At 47.8% G+C, this 16,434-nt stretch overlaps 1 protein-coding gene across 2 annotated transcripts; it reads right to left on the bottom strand.

The window, feature by feature from the left end:
- Positions 1–3,539: 3,539 nt before the first annotated feature.
- Positions 3,540–15,901, bottom strand: baiap2l1b (BAR/IMD domain containing adaptor protein 2 like 1b). 2 transcript variants are annotated; one of them, XM_037256592.1, is made up of 14 exons: positions 15,554–15,901; positions 13,931–14,006; positions 13,772–13,858; positions 12,198–12,259; positions 11,313–11,384; positions 10,524–10,658; positions 9,401–9,553; positions 9,169–9,324; positions 8,978–9,095; positions 8,681–8,900; positions 7,449–7,511; positions 6,875–7,094; positions 4,196–4,242; positions 3,540–3,993 (listed from the first exon to the last, which is right to left on the bottom strand). In XM_037256592.1, exons 1-14 carry the CDS (start codon positions 15,602–15,604, stop codon positions 3,921–3,923), a joined length of 1,533 nt encoding a protein of 510 aa, XP_037112487.1. In that variant the 5' UTR covers positions 15,605–15,901; the 3' UTR covers positions 3,540–3,920. The 2 variants fall into 2 exon arrangements, with proteins under 2 accessions (XP_037112487.1, XP_037112488.1); XM_037256593.1 differs by having other exon boundaries at positions 6,875–7,097; positions 7,455–7,511.
- Positions 15,902–16,434: the final 533 nt, after the last annotated feature.

Genomic DNA, 16,434 nt, shown 5'->3' with positions numbered 1-16,434 from the left:
CATGACGCTAGTCTCGGGTACCTGAGAATCCGCGTCAACAAAAATCCGACAAGTCCGAGTCAGAACACGTCGACCAAGCACCGTCATCAGGCGGCACCACCGCCCAGTCCTCCTCCCCAGCAGTGGCATCGGGAGATGCCGACCCGGGGGCCGGCACGGGAACCAAATGGGTCCCTACCGGACGACGTCGAGCAGGAAGCCGGTCAGACCATAACGCCCCGCCCACCGGAGCAGAACCCGGCTGCGGACGTCGCAACGGCAACCGAGTAAGGGCCCGGGCCATAGGCCGCGGCCTACGGGTTGGAGAAGCGGAGGGCTGAGAGGCAAGGGCACGGGCTGGAGTCGAACAGCGGGTCTGGAGCAGGGACTCGCGACAGGTGGTAGGGGGCAAGTAAACCGTCCCCAAACGGATCCCTGCTTGGCGGGTGCTCTTAGCTCTTTTCTGGCAAGAGGCCACCCAGTGACCCTCACCCCCGCAGTACAGGCAAAGCCTATCTCTGAGGCGCTTACTACGCTCCCTTGCCGAGAGAGAGGTGCGTCCTATCTCCATCGGTTCCGGCCAGCCGGGCTGGGTGGGAGGAGTAGTAAAGGTGCGCTGACTTACGTGGACGGGGTCCTTGGCGGACGACAGGTCAGGCGGGAAAACAGGTGCTCTCCCTGACACCCGAGGTGTTGGGCTGATGTCACGGCGACGGGGGGGCGGAGTCACCCTCCTCTCCTCGCGTCGCCTTGACTGGATCCGCCGATCCTGTCATGTCTCGTCCCCAGTTTTGTGATGTGTATAGGTTGTCATCGTTTCTGTGTGTCTGTGTGCTCGCCCCTCCCTTCCTGTGTGCCCTTGATTAGTGTAATCACACGCACCTGCCTCTCATTACCTGTGTTGTATTTAAGTTCTGTTTGCGTGTCACTCGCCGTCGGAGAATTGCATGAGATGTGTGGACAATCCATGTGTCACTGCCACGAGGTTGTTTGGTTCTTGTCTTTTGTTTCACGTCTTTGGCGATCAGTCCTATTGGTTTCGTTGTTAAGTCACGTCAGTTTGCCGAGTCTGTCTTTTTGAGTTTGCTACAATAAACCCTGGTCCAAGCTGCACTTGGTCGCCCTGCTCCATTCCTCTCCGTTCGTGACAGATCCACCCGTGCTGCCAGGTCCATGGCCTCTTCAAGGGTCTGAGGGCGCTCGTAGGACACCATCTCGTCCTTGATATACTCCGCGAGTCCGTGGAAGAAGGTGCCGACGAGAGCCGGGGTGTTCCAGTCGCTACGACGCGCCACCGTCTGGAACTGGATGGCGTACTGGGCGACGGATCTGCTGCCTTGGTGCAGCGTGATGAGCTCCGTGGAGGCGTCCTCAGAGGCGGAGCCCAAGTCAAACACGCGCAAGATCTCAGCTGCGAAGGCGTCGAATGACGAACAGGCGGGTCCCTGCCGCTCATATTCTGCCGTTCCCCACAGCCATGCCTCGCCAGTCAGGTGAGTAAGCACGAAACCCACCTTGGCTGGTTCCGTGGCAAACGTGACGGGCTGGAGGTCAAACAAGACACGGCAGTTTGTCAGGAAGTAGGGGACCTAACGAGCTGTGGCAGGTGCTAGCAATTCCTCGATTAGGGCTTGGCTGGAAGCCAGGTGACTCAGGAATGTGACAGGCACTAGTTTAGGAAGTTTACGACGATATTTTCGAAAAGGTGAAAACAAATTGGATATACAGTGATCCCTCGCTACGTCGCGTTTCGTTTATCGTGGCTTCAATACATCGCGGATTTTTTTTTCCAAATTAAAAAAAAAATTAAAAGTCAAAATAAAACTTCTAAATTGAGGAAACATGTGTCTATCCTTTAGGACAGGGGTGGGCAAACTACGGCCCGCGGGCCACATCCGGCCCCCGGGACCGTTTAATCCGGCCCGCCAACCCTGAACAAATTGTATTAAACATTTTTTGTGGTAATTTTGCCTGCAATGACTGCGTTTCCCCAGTAGATGGGGAAGCGCTCGCCTGCGCATTTACTACCGGAAGCCGTGTCAGAAAGCTCGGTGCACACTCACAAGTGCGTGTACGTACTCAGTAGTACGGACATGGCGCACTCGCGCTCTATTTGTATCAGTCCCGAATTTAGCGCGTGGGCTGTGACGACAGCATTCTTGTAATTCGCGCGCTGAGCTTTCAGATACAGTTTTACGCTAAAGCCACCCACAAACCTTCCCCTGGAATCCTTCTATTAAAATGAGTCGTCCAAGGAAAAGCAAGGTGGACACAGTGCCGAGTGTTTATAAAAGAGTGGCCAATTTGGCTCGACGTACGCGACGTGACGTTCAGCCACATCAACATCAACCCGTCACAGATCGAGGTAAACGGACCAACACCTCGGATCTCTCCTAAGAATTGCCACAACAAATTTTACTCCAGACTATGACGCACTAGCAAAAAAGGGAGACCAACAACACTGTTCCCACTGAAAATGAAGGGGAGGCTCAAGTTTGTTGTAAAAAAATGCATTTTGAATATGATTTGTACACATAGCAGGGATTGAAACTAGCGACCATTCTTATTTTCAAACAATGCAGGATGCTCAAGGACATTGATGCACCACCTGTTTGCGACTAATCTTAACCTGTAAAGTTCTTAAGGCTTACTTTAAGGAAGTGTTTCCCGTTTCCTCACCTCTGTTACCAGGTGTTTGTGAGTTAAAACTCTGCTCTGATTTTCAGATACCCCTCACCGTGTTGCCGTTTTGATTACTTTATTTGGATGTATGCTTGCACCGATTCTTCAAGATATATTTGGTCAGAATGTTTGCCGTTTGATGTGATCTCATAAGATAAACATCTTTCATTAATCTGACCTGCAGGCACTGAAGTGATGGAGACTGTTATTCATAATAACAGTGTCGTATTTTATGAGAATCACTGATAGCAGTTTTTTAGAGATTTTTTTTTTTTTTTTTTAATGCTGTTAATAAATGCATTTGTTTTCAAAAAACTTGTTTGGAATATCCATGCTTTACTACCTACTAAAGGCCAAAATCTTTTATGCAATGACCTTTACAGGTCGCTTATATTACTTCACACAAACACTACGTCCATCTGATCCTCCGGTCCAAATTTAGAACCCAGTTCGGCCCGCGAGTCAAAAAGTTTGCCCAACCCTGCTTTAGGACAATGTAGTATTGCTCCAAATGTTCGTTTACATTCCTTTAGAAGTCCGTTTTCGCGTGCTAGCACGATCGCGAATTAGCATCTTTCCGCTAACTCGTTAGCCTGCCCGGTACTTCTTGTTGGTGACCGTATTTCGCGGATTTCACTCATCGCGGGTGCTTTTTGGAACCAATTATCCGCGATAAACGAGGGATTGCGGTATTTGTCTTTTGCCATCTAGTGGTTCGGGTTATGTCGTTGGCATGGCTAGATTCTGTACATACACTTGGTTTGGAAATGTAGTATATTCACTTGGTTCTGTGTTCAGTATGAACTATTGTATGGCTGAATAGCGGCTGGGAGACATGCTTTTTATTTACTCCAGAAAAAAAAAAAAACTCTTTCTTGTATTATGCACATTTTTACACTGGTTAGTCTTTATTCTTTAAGAACGGGGGTGATCTAGTAAAACTGAAACTTTATGCTGGGAAAATGACTTTCTTGTGAAACTACAACTTGAATAAACTTTCCAGACTTGAAGACAAGTAGTGCGTAACTAGCTGGGCCTAGCGCCTACATGGATGGGTGAGCTGCTCCTCCATTCCCAATGGCAACAACAAAACAACAATCATCCTGACAACTGTAGATGTGAGCGTATGTGTACAGTTATTTCTCCTAGCTCCTCGTGCACGGTCGGCGTGTGTCTGTTTCCGACTATCACCACCCCAAACAGACATTTTGTGTTGAAATCCTGAAATCAGTCCTGTACAAGTAAAGGTTGACCCGAGGTCAAATGACCGGGGCCGAGCGGTCGTTGGTGACTGTCGGACGTAGTCGCACGGTGGAAAACGGGTTGCCACCCCTAGAGAACACAGGAAGGATCAGTGCGTTAACCGATGGGTCGAGCAATAGATCAAAGCAGAAGACAAAACGAGGACCAGCGCCGGTCGATCGATAACGTTAGTTTTTCTCTTTTTTTGGGACGTATGGGTCCTCTTTATAGAACTGCCTTGACAGTGATTAGGAAAAAAGTAAATGATTTTGAACAACAGTGACCGACTTACGCCAGGTAAGCTGGTGGAGGTCTGGAAGTGCCGTTGATCTGGTTCGTCTGTGAAGGAAATTTAAAAAAAAAAATCTCTTTAGTCACACGACATGTTAGCAAATACCTTTCGTGGAACATTCTTAAAAAAACACTGAACATGTTTCTGTGGAGCGAAAGACAACACAAGGCAGCGTGCGAAATCTTGATTGTCTGGAAGTGCCAGTCGGGACCACAAGTCATCTTTATATTCTCGTTATGATACTGTTAATTGAGCTGAATTTATATACGCATTGCACAATCTACTCAACAGCCACAGTTGAAAGGGTTTATAAAATCTCGTCACAAAATAAAAAGTAACTTTTAAAAATAGTTCTTTTTCCATTACTTCGTGTGGTACTCTTATCGGGAATTCTGAATTTGCATGAGGTTGTTTAGAGCAGTGTTTTTCAACCGGGGTTGTCATTGTGGATAGCGAGACGAGTCGATAGTGACAGTGATGGAGAAGTTTTTGAAGAGAAAAAATGCTGATACTGTACTCAGCACACACTGGTGTGCCGTGAGAGACGTTCAGCTGTGCCGTGGGATTGTCCAATATTAATTACGGAGCGCATTGTAAACAGGATCGCCAAACCACTGGTCAGTTCGCGCAAGGCCTGGTCAGCCACTTGCTAATCGTGAATGCGTGGAGAATCTGAGAATCTTGTGATTTCATATTGTGTCGGTTGGATTGCATCGGCACATATTCAGTTTATGTGTGTGCTTTTGCTAACAGTGACAGACACTATGACGGTTGTGGTGCGTTTGTGGTCCAATGGAAATCAGAGCATGCAGTTCAACCGGAGAACCTGGATTGGTTATTTTTCACATACATAAAATAAACAGTCAAGTCGAGACACCTCGACTGTGATAGCCACTCAGCTGCTGTCCGAACAGCAGAGCGTCTTTAAAAGTGACTTTGTTCTTATTGTTGCAATATTTATAGACCTAGTCTAAAACAGTAAACAAAATCACGTTGATTCTTTTATTTGAATCACAATCACTTTAAATAGTTTATTTCTTACACCGTCTAAAACCTTTTTAAAAAACTGTCACTTTTATTTAAAAAAAAGGAATACAATTTAAAGAATATTTAGTATTTATTTCTATTGAATTATTCGACTCTCCATACATATATAGAATAGGACTTTACGTCTTTCGTTGTAATATAACTGATTTTAATATAGGAGTTTAACAGATTTTTGTTGGCGGTGTGCCGCGAGATTTCTTCCAATGAAAAGGTGTGCCGTGAATGAAAAAAGGTTGGGAAACACTGGTTTAGAGATTGTCTCTTTCACGGCAACCTGCAGTCCTCCGCAGTGGCCACAAGAGAGCAGGCGAGCACAGAAAAACATCAGCATTTTGCTTTATGCCTCAAACAAAAATAGAAACCATTTGGGTAGACTTGCACGTCCCACTCAATTATTTTCCTACCGTCATACATGTCATTAAAAATATAACACATTTCCCGTCCAACAATGTGAGGTGATGAACTCCCCCCCCCCCCCCCCCCCCCCCCGTGGCACACTTTATTGACCTATTTCTTTCCGTTTGGTGCAAGTCGTTTTCAACAGCAAACCAGTGAGGTTGCATTTTTTTGGGTCCTGGTGTCAATGCATTCCAGAGAAACCACACCCCTCTCCCAGCCTGCCTTTCTCGTATTCTGTTAGTTTGATTCGATTCTCTTCAATTTTCAACAAAGCCTTCGGGCGTACTTTGCGGGCTACTGATTGTGAAGGCTTCGCTCGCTGTTCTGCTGTAGGTGAAATTGTCAAATTTGAGGCTTTGATCATAGCGATTGGACAAAATCGGTTGGACACGAAAAAAAATTACGTGAAAAGATTTTCTAAATACTCTCCCAAATATCTAATCGTCAAATGTCCACAGCCTGCAATTATTAGCATTTCTTTCATTCTTGAAATACTAAATTCAGTGTGGCCTTCGGTAGGGGTATTGAAAAATTCAAATGCCCCTTGTTGGAAAGGTTCCCCACTTAACTGAAACCGACCTAAGTCGAAACCTGGTTGCCGCTACATTAAGACGAGCAGTTTTTTTATTTGGCCAAATGGAGGTTGCGTCTGTGTGGCAGTTGGTGGGCAAGCGCTAAAGCAGAAAAGCTTAGTCAAGGAGTCGCAGGTGTTTTTCTCTGTAACTGGGCAACGGAGGACATAACAATATCGCCGGCGGCCGTTGCGCACACGACAGTAAACGATGACTGCCTTGTGCGAGTGTGTTCATCCAACCAGACTAATTTAAAGTACAAATGCGTCAAAGAAAAAGAATCACGATGACCTCGACTAGCACAAGATAAAACTGGAGCGCAACATTCCGGAATTTGGAAAAGGGGTGGAGGCAATTGTGAACGGTTCAAGTCTGAAGTTTGATGTCACACTTAATGGTGGAACTGTATTTTAGAATGGCAACAAAGACCCTCTGTGGGCTCAAAGTGTCATTTTGCACATTTATTGTACAACAATTGGGAGCGGCCTCCGTTGGCATTGTTGCAAGGGAATTAATTCCTCGTGTATCAATTGTTTTGATTTCCTCAAGTTGCGGAGGGGCGCGGAGCATTTAGAGAGTGTCAGGTGAAGTATCATACAGTCACGGTTTGTCTACCGACTTGAGAACAAAAGAATGAGCACCACGTGAGCTCGCGACTGACCGTGTGATGATCAAATGAGGAGGAGGAGACGGCGGAGGGTGTGGGTGAGTGGTGTCCGTGATTGTTGGCGGCGAAGGGCTGGCGAGTCTTGATGGCGGCGCGGCGGGGGCCGTCGCCGTAGTCCTCCGGCGGGAGGATCATGGTGGCCTCGTCTGTTTCCGTGTCCTGGTGGTGCAGGTTGACCACACTGCGGCTGCGGAATGGCGTCGTCGCCGACGCACTGCGGCACATTTGAATTGGAGAAAGCACGTGGTCATGATGAACAAAATGGACATTCAATAGTTTGCCCCACCCCACCCCCCCACAGTCATTTTAGGAAGGTGAAATAGTTTGCTTTGTTCACAGCACACTCAATGGAAAAGAAGGGTTGACCTGTGGGAGGGGGCTTGGGGTGACAATGAGAAGCAAATGTTGAGCGAGGGGTGACCCCGTAAGGGTTCCATAGCTTATCGCTCCAAGAGGGGAAACTAAAGGAAGCGGGGCTGACAATGCGGCTGCTTGCAATGTGAGACCTGTGCATGTGTGTGTGTGTGTGTGTGTGTGCGTGTGCGTGTGTTGGTTGGAGTCTCCTTACCTGTTGTTGTTCACGAGCGGCTCCGAGAATGGACGGCAGTATGATGAGGGGAACCAGCCCCTCCTGCAAGTAAGAAAAAGACACATGATAAATCAGCTTAACATTTTCTGGGCAATATTTCAAATTGGGAGCGTGTCAGGTGGCACTCGGCAACTTTTGTTTTGCTTGAGCAGATTCATATTTTGCTGCGCTTCCGCTTTTGTTTCTATTGAGGCGTTGACGGTGAATGCGACCACACCCCTCTCTCCGTGCGTGTCAATATTTGCACACAAGATAAAAATACACGGTCGCCCGTGCTGAGTCCTCGACAGCCGACTCGTAGCGTCCGGCACAATTGGGACCCGAGCGGCGCCGCCATAAAACAGTTGCCAGAAAAAAATAAATAATTAATGATCCATCTGTTTCAAATCCAGCGTGAGTGTGAAGATGTTTTTTTCTTTTCCTCACTTGTGTTTGCGTGGGTGAGTTGCCCAGCTACATTATCAGAGCTGGAGACAAAAAGCAAGCAAGCAAGCAAGCACAATGTAGCCTGCTCACAAGGTCCAACGCTGATAAGCACCATGAGACCTTCCTCTTTCTCTTTTTTGTCAACTTCTTTTGAATTTTTGAGCCGTGATTTATCTCAGACCTTGATCCTCCCCCACCAACCGATCAGACTTTTCTGTTTCTATGATTTGGCTATTTAGAGATGCATATTTTTGTCATATTCTCTCGCAAGTAAAAAGCTGCCTTGAAAGATGAGGGACCCCGTTTACCAGAATTTACAAATATAAATGTTGTCTTTGATGAATAAAAGTCTGGTCATCTTAACGCTAACAAAGGCAAAGCGCCTCTGATGGGCTAACAAACAGCACTTGCTTGACTACAACCGGCGAAGCAAAACATGTAGATGATCACAAGACCTAAGGCATATCTTCTTTCGCCTCTGCAAAGAACGACCAATGTCATGTCATGTTTTGTCATGCTTTCTGAGGAGTTTTGACAAGCTCCTTTCGATGTTTGTACAAAGTCCGGATGCATGGAGTGGCCAAGTGGGAAACCAGAAGGAGCAGCACAAGGTTCCGTAGATGGAGGTAAGAATGTGGCGGTGGCGAAAAACAGTCAAATTCTTTACACGGTATTTCGTGAGTCGCTCGTGAGACTTGTTTAAGAGAACTAGGATAGTTTTTGCGCTTGGCCACTCGGACTTTCTCGTCACGTCGAGCAAAAGGAGCAACCGACACGACACTTACTTTCCGTTCTTCTCCATTTCGCCGTACATCCAGCCGTCCTTCTCTTCGGGTATGAGCAGGATGATGACGTCGCCCTCGTCGAAGCTGAGCAGGGTGTTGTTGTTGCCAGCCGTGTGGGGGAAGATGGTGCGCACCCGCGGCCTTTTGCTCGCCACGTTGTTGAGACCCGTGGCCACCGACACCGACCTGGCCAGATTGCTCTCGCCGTTGCTCTCGTGATCTGCCGGCGGAAAAAAATTGGAAGGGCGCGGCTGGAGTGGGGTGCTGGGCGATCACCTGAGAAAGCCAGCGCGCTACCTGTGGTGGTGGTGTTTCTGCTCGTGACGCCGGAACTTTGTTTGCTGTCTGGAGAGAACATGTTGACGAGAGGGCTGACGTGCGCCTTCTGAGATGGAGCGGGCGGAGCTGAGATGTTCTGTCAGCGTCGTGAGCATGTTAGCTTGCAAAGGAGCACTGTTGACTTTTTTTTGGGGGGTAGATCCACTTACCAGACTGTGTCGCGAGGGGGTGGGGGAGGGCAGCGGCGTTATTGAGATGGGCATACGCAGTCCCTCGATCATGCTCGTGACGCTTTCGGGCATGTCCGTGGCGTCGTTGCACTGGTCCTGCCAACTGCTCAGCTTGGACATCAGGATCTCTCTCGCCTGGCCAGAAAAACAAAACAATGTTTGCGGAGGGCTGGCGTGCAAACTGTCAGCTGTGTCGTGTCGCGTGCGTCACCTTGTCATGAAACGATGCGATCTGATAGGAGAACATGCAGTGTTTGTCCACCAGGAAGCAGAAGCGCCGCTTCTCCTCCAGCAGAGCCTCTTTGCAGCCGTCGGCGATAAACAGCTGCATGTCCATTTGGCGGCTCGTCAGCGTCTCCACGCACTGACCACACACGCACACAAAATCGCTTTCGGATCTGTCTCGAGCTTGCGGGAAGGCAACCTTAAGTGGCGTTATCTTGCCGTCCATATGCTAGACAGCCAAAGACTCGCTTCTCAAGATGAAGCGATTCCATTTTTCGACTTTGTAATCGCACCCGGGCAGCGGGTCGTGGGTTTGGACAAAAAGGTCTCGTGAAAGGATGGACAATAAACAGGGGGCAGGACGCGTCCAGTGAGTTATCTCCAAAAAGCAGAGGCGTACGTGTCTGCAGGCTGCATCGATTGATGATTCCTTGAGAGCTTTGCTTCACCCCTTCGGGAATCGCTCACCCACTGGCGGATATTCTTCATTATGCACCAAATCATTGTTTTGTGTCATAAATCAGGTGTCATTCGCTTGCAAGCTTTGGGCTATTGTTTGTCAATTAAAAGGAGAGGCAATTAAAATAAAGAAAACAATGTCGTGACTGGGACTGTGTAATGAATGAAAATAATCTAATCGTTAGAAAAGGTTTTGTAGAAGCGAGCCATTTTTTGCCAAGACTGACATTTTGAAAGCAAGTGCTCGGGCAGAGCTCGCAAAACAAAGCAAGCGTGGAAGGTGGCCAGCTGGCATCTTTCCCACTAACAATTCAAAGAGGCAAGAAAACCAAAACGAGGCGTGCAAATGTTTCGAGACGAAGACAAACAAAGCTTTTCACTTTTCACCCGTGGGCGCCCGACCATGCCTGTTGCTACGGGCAACCTGCATTTTACGGAAGCCGAGTGCCGTCTACTATCCTCGGAGAAGTCAACTCGGTGATCCGTAATGTTGGCGCTCCTCAACGAGAGATCGTTTGCCCAACCGGGGTCTCCCTCAAAACCGCCGACGCGGCGTAATCACATCTTGGCTAATATCGGCCCTTTGCGTGTGTGCGTGTTGGCGAAGGGACGCGGCGAGGTGTCTGGCGGTGCGTCGGCATCCGTCTCACCTCGCTCTCCTTGTTCTCGTACTTGTTGGCGTTTTTGCCTTGGCTCTTTCTCCTGAGCTTCTTCAGGTCGGCCTGCGATTTCTCCACCGAGTCCTGCTTCAGCTTGTGCTCCATCTGGTACCGCTTAAACGTGGCCTGCAAATGGCACAATCTCGTCATGCACTGCGCTTTTTATTTATTTATTTATTTATTTATTTATTTTAAATTCTGTACACTGTTGCCTTATTGCGACTTCTTCTGCAGCACGTGCCTTTTTGGATTTAAACACGTCAGCTGGCGGCGACCGCAACTTCTTCTCCTCAATTTGTTTGACGCCACAGCAGTGACAGGCAGCGTACATTAAGAACCGCAATTAAAAGAAGTAATGACATAATGACTCCAATGTCAACTGGCGCTGCCAAACAGTCAGAACAAAGACACTCGGAGAGAGTCGCTCGAAATACAAACGAGCCTGATTGGCTTCAGTGGTGTTGTGGTGTCTGCTCGCAAGCGGCACAAAAATGACCCGAACCTAAGTTGTTTGCTGAGCAAATGTTGTTGCACCTGCCCCACAGTTCTGCTTGTGTTTTGGGCAGCCCCCCTTAGGCAAGTTCACGATGGCCAGCATGTGGGGGACATTTCTCCAAATCAATCCGCTTGCAGTCGAGTCAAACTGTGAAATCTGTTCTGACAAACTTGACTTTGTCTCTTGCTTTACATTGGCCTGTGATGTCATAATTTTTCATCTTGGTGAAGGGTTTCCAACCCCTCCACAAAACCATTTTTTTTTTAAAAATTGCATTTACTCACAGTCATGTATTTCACATCCATGTCGGTCTTTCGCTCCAGCTCACTTATGATTTCCCTGTGGAACCTCTTGAACTTCAGGTAGCCACCAGGGTTGATAAAAGAGGAGAGAAGACAATTAGAAACGTGGATGAGGAAAAGCATGTTAAATAAGAGAAAGAGCATTGAGATTGTTTTGGTGCATGTGTGCGGGCGGGCGCTAGCTGGCTGGCTGGCTGGATTCAAGGTTGCCCTTGTGAGTGAGTCAGAAAGCAAGCGTGGGAATGCCCACAGACTCATCCCGCTTCCTCTTCAGCTGTGACTCTGGCTCATTGGTGCGAGGGTGGCCAAGCCCACGGCCGAGCGTGTGGCAGAGCCTGCATGCGGCGTCCGCACGGAGCACTATAGAGCAAGCCCAAATCACCCTTTTATTAACCGCACGCCGAGCCGCTATTGATGACCGCCGCTTGTGCCCCTCCCGTCAATTCATCTGATGTGGATTCATGCCGTGACTCACTGTCCATCCACAAGCCAGCCCGAGCCCGCCCACTCACACTATGAGAAAAAGCGTTTCGGAGGAGCGGCTCACAACTTTGTCGCCACTTGTGCTTCCGCGCATGTTTTTTTCCACAGTATCAAACTGGGCTATGCCCTGTTTTGTTTTTGCCCTTCAATGACAGACAAGTAGTAGCTTGTGCAGGTTAAATGGTGCTCACTGTAAAAAAACATAAAAGACGTGACTTTTACAGACAGTCAGGTCCTCGTGTATTGTAAATGTTTAGTTTCCCCTCCTCACCCGGCTAGTCAACTTTTGCTCGGGGAGGGTGGGTGGGGGTGAGGGGGCAGAGCCCTGTTGGGGCAATGACTAACCAGACAGTCAACTCAGCCAACAACATAACGTGTACTCACATTGTCCTCCCACTCGAAAAAAACTTTCCTGTGGACTTCGGAGATTCCCATTAGCACCATTCCTGCCCAGGAAAGAAGAAAAAAAGTTCAAGTATGAATGGAATGCGATGCTTGATGAACTGCAGATAAGCAAGAAGCCAGCACGTTTGCTTTCTCTTTTTTGCTAAGCGAGCCAACATATCGCAAAATGATTCTTTGACCCTCAAGCTCGGACCTGTCAACCGTCAGCGGTTTCGGATGATCTTACAAAAGATTTTGCTCAAAGAAAGAAAAAGGAAAATAAAAAGGCGTGCGTCGCAACCAGAAAAACTGGACCGGCAAGTGTTGGGCTAATCAGAAAGAGATTAGATGGCAGGCGGGCGGGCCATTTGATGTCTCTGTGTGCACCTCGCCAAAATCATCAATTCAGGATTAGGACGTGTGCAAACCCAAAACTGAGCTTTAAAAAAAAAAAAGCCTCCCTTTGACCACTGGTGCGCTTGGCCTACTTTCAAGAAGGCGGCAATTGATGTTGAAAGTGCCATAGTTGAGATTGAAACATAAAAGCAACACGTAAGGAAACCTTTGGAAACAATGAAACAGGTTGACATTGAAGAGGACCAAAAATCAATATGCGGCCCGAGCGTACCGGCTCACTTCCGTCTGCTTTCGAACATGCTGCATGTGTTCGGCGCCGCCACTACGTTTGGCGACTTGCGCACTCACTTGACAACGCATCACACATGACTTAGTGTTTCTCATGGAAAGCACAGAAGTGTCCCAAAAGGTGGCGACAAATAGAAGACTAAAGGAAAGACGCATTATTTCATTTTCTGTCGCTTGTGCTACTGTGGGCGGACAGCCTCGTTTCATTGGCCGTTGCCATAGCAACCGAGGTCATAGCAAAGGACCTAAACTCGGATGATAAACGTGAATTTGTGATAGAGTTGTCACAATCTGAGGGTCCATCGTTGTTCGGGAGGAGAGCTCTCCAAGTGCTGCCCTTCCAAGCAGCATTTTGCTGGCACCATGCAAAGCAGCCCACAGTCCTTCCACACTTTGGTTTTTGTGGTCCAAATAATGCTGGCATGGTGCGCGTCACGTGACGCAGCATGCAAACAGGAAAGGAAGCCGGCGCGCCAAAGCACATCGGCGGCTTTTCCCTTGGCATTTCAGCTGCGTCAATACTTCGGGATTGCGCGAGTGTTGGAAGGAAAGAAGTGGCAACCTTTGACCTCTTGCGGTCGAGGAGGATGAACAGGAGAAAAAGGAAGGCCGAAGGAATTCAAGGAAGGCAGCAAGAGGACAAGGCGCAGCACTCCTCCGATATCTCTCAAGGGTGTCCCGTTTCTGGCCCACGACGCGTCACTGAAGCTCGGGTTTCAGGTCTCGAGCGGCCTCGTGAGCGACGCCCCTTTGGAGTTTGGCGGTCTTTGACGTCGTGGCCGCATTCATGTTGAGCGCTCAACGACAACAACGTGTGGCGGGAGAGCAACCGGGCGCCGGCTCCCATTGGGCCGCTTCATTTAATTAGCAGCCGCAAGGCCGCTGGCAAACATCCAGCGACTGCTTACAAAGTCATCTAATGCACTCACCTAATTCTCTGGAGACGGGAGACACAACGGCGCTCTCGCCAATTTTAGCCATGGCGTCAAAGTACAACCTTCCTGCCAAGGTCATTGCTGGGGAGAAAATTAGAAAAGACATCAAGTCTTCAAAGTGCTCCCAGACGGGGGCGGCGGCAAAATGCTCACCCGCCACAGATTTCTCGTAGTTCTTTCCCAGGTTGACCAGGTTCCTCAGACCCGGGTTGAACTGGTCCATCACATTCTACGTGCAAAGAAAGAGACTTTGGTTAAACGGAATGACAATCGCACGCTGTTGGGGATAGCGTGAGCTTTCCCAAACTTAGCGCATCACTAAGTCCGCATCTCAGGAACTTGGAAGAAATCACCAATGTGTTCCGAGTCCAGTTGCAGGAAGAATTGTGCTGCTTACGTTGAGCTGTGCTTATCTTTTCCTCTTGTGTGCATATGCATCTCCGGCTCACTCACACCCAAACTCAGAATGCAGGAAATGATGAAAGCCAAACATTTCCGCCGCCTTAAGCAACTTGTCATGACCTTTTGCCAATGAATGACGTGTGAAGTGGAGCCACTATAGATAGCGCTCGTTGGATGGAAATCATTAGATGCTCTTGCTGTATAAGCTTCCCAAACAACACCCATGAATAATTAAATCTGCAGCCGTTTCTGTGTTCCCACCAAGATGCCGTGACAGCAAGATAGAAAACAATTTGTGGTTGAAACTATTATTAGTAGTATCCATCCATCCATCCATCCATCCATCCATCCATCCATCCATTTTCTGTACCGCTTAGTCCCCACGGGGGTCGCGGGCGTGCTGGAGCCTATCCCAGCCGTCATCGGGCAGTAGGCGGGGGACACCCTGAACCGGTTGCCAGCCAATCGCAGGACACACAGAGACAAACAACCATACGCACTCGCACTCACACCTATGGGCAATTTGGAGTGCTCAATCGACCTACCAAGCATGTTTTTGGAATGTGGGAGGAAACCGGAGTGCCCGGAGAAAACCCACACGGGCCCGGGGAGAACATGCAAACTCCACACAGGGAGGGCCGGAGGTGGAATCGAACCGCCCTCCTAACTGTGAGGCGGACGTGCTACCCAGTGCGCCGCCGAGCCGCCTATTAGTAGTATTACTATTATTATTACTACTATTATTGATAATAGCAGACAGTTTGCGAATTATTGCTGTTTCATTTTTCTCTTATTATGATTGATGATGATTATTATTATTTTGATGTCACCTGTTGCACATTTTTGATTGTTGTTGCATCATATTGTCATCCGGGGAGATTGAAAAAAGTAATAAGTCTGTTATAACAAATGAAAGTCTTATTGTACATAAATCTGTTTTTCAATGATGGGAGGAATAAAATTAAAAAGTTGTCAGAAAGCAAATACTGTTAAGTACATGATTTATAGTATTAGTCGTCTATTCATCCCGTGATTGAAATTGTGTTGTTATAGCAGCACTATTACGTCAAAAAAAGAGCAACCGTCAAAGAAAGAATTTTTGTCTGTCTGTTTTGACAGTCATATAGAAGTCCACAAACAAGCTGTGCTCAGGATTCTTGCTTTGTTTTTGTTTGCTGAAAAATGACACGGACAATTGTACTAATAGGCTAAAGGTAATTAAAAGCAAGACGTTAAACATGATGATAACTGACGCAAAACTGCAACGTGTCTATCTAAGCTTTAGAAGACGCGAGCGCTTTCCGGCTCGTGTTCCTCCTTTGCGCGCTTCTGTGGGCACACCTGTTGTGTTCCCACAGGATCCGATCGACCCACCTTGTATGTACTTTCAGTCAGCTTGTTCACCTCCTCCGCGCTCCTCGACATGTTTAAATCCCTTTCGGAAAAAAAAAATGGAGATACAAAAATACAACTCCAACGCGACGGTTGAAGATGTCCACCTAAGGTCGACAACAAAGAGGAGGAGAGGGAGGGTGGCCAAAAAAACTACGGTCGTAGAAAAGTCCTCATTGCCAAGAAGAGAAGCGAAACGGGAAGCGACATCGATTAAAATGTTTTTTTTTTTTTTTTTAAAGATGAGGGTTAGGGTTAGGGTTAGTCCCGGCTGCGTTAGGTTGCCAAGCAGGGAAACTAAACTGCTGTCAAACTTGTTGCAGGTTGGCGAGTTCGCGCGAGGGGAGGCGGCAGGTTCAGATGAAGTTCTTTTAGTGCACCCAACTTCTTCCGGTTATCGGTTTCAAATTAAAACAAAGACGAACGAAGTAAAAATACTTTGGTCCTGCATATTTAAGTTCATTTTTACCAATTCTCTATTTTACTTGAATATTTATTTTGGAAACATTTGTCATGTCTGGCTATTGGTGCCTTTCATTGTTCCATGTTTTGTATAAAATGATTAAAAAAAAAGCTTCATTTTCTTCCAGAGTATTTCCAATTAAATCAATATCTTTGCTTTTACCCGAGTTTTTCTCGTCACATATCTGTACTTGCACTTAAGTACTGTGAACTGGTTGCTAACCAATCGCAGGACACACCGAGACAGACAACCATCCGCGCTCGCACTCACACCTATGGGCAATTTGGAGTGCTCAATCAGCCTATCAAGCATGTTTTTGGGATGTGGGAGGAAACCGGAGTGCCCGGAGAAAACCCACACGGGCACGGGGAGAAAATTGCAAACTCCACACAGGGAGGGC

This window comes from Syngnathus acus, chromosome 8 (genome assembly GCF_901709675.1).
Source record: "Syngnathus acus chromosome 8, fSynAcu1.2, whole genome shotgun sequence".
Lineage (NCBI taxonomy): Eukaryota > Metazoa > Chordata > Actinopteri > Syngnathiformes > Syngnathidae > Syngnathus > Syngnathus acus.
This window is presented reverse-complemented; position numbering and strand designations above follow the sequence as displayed.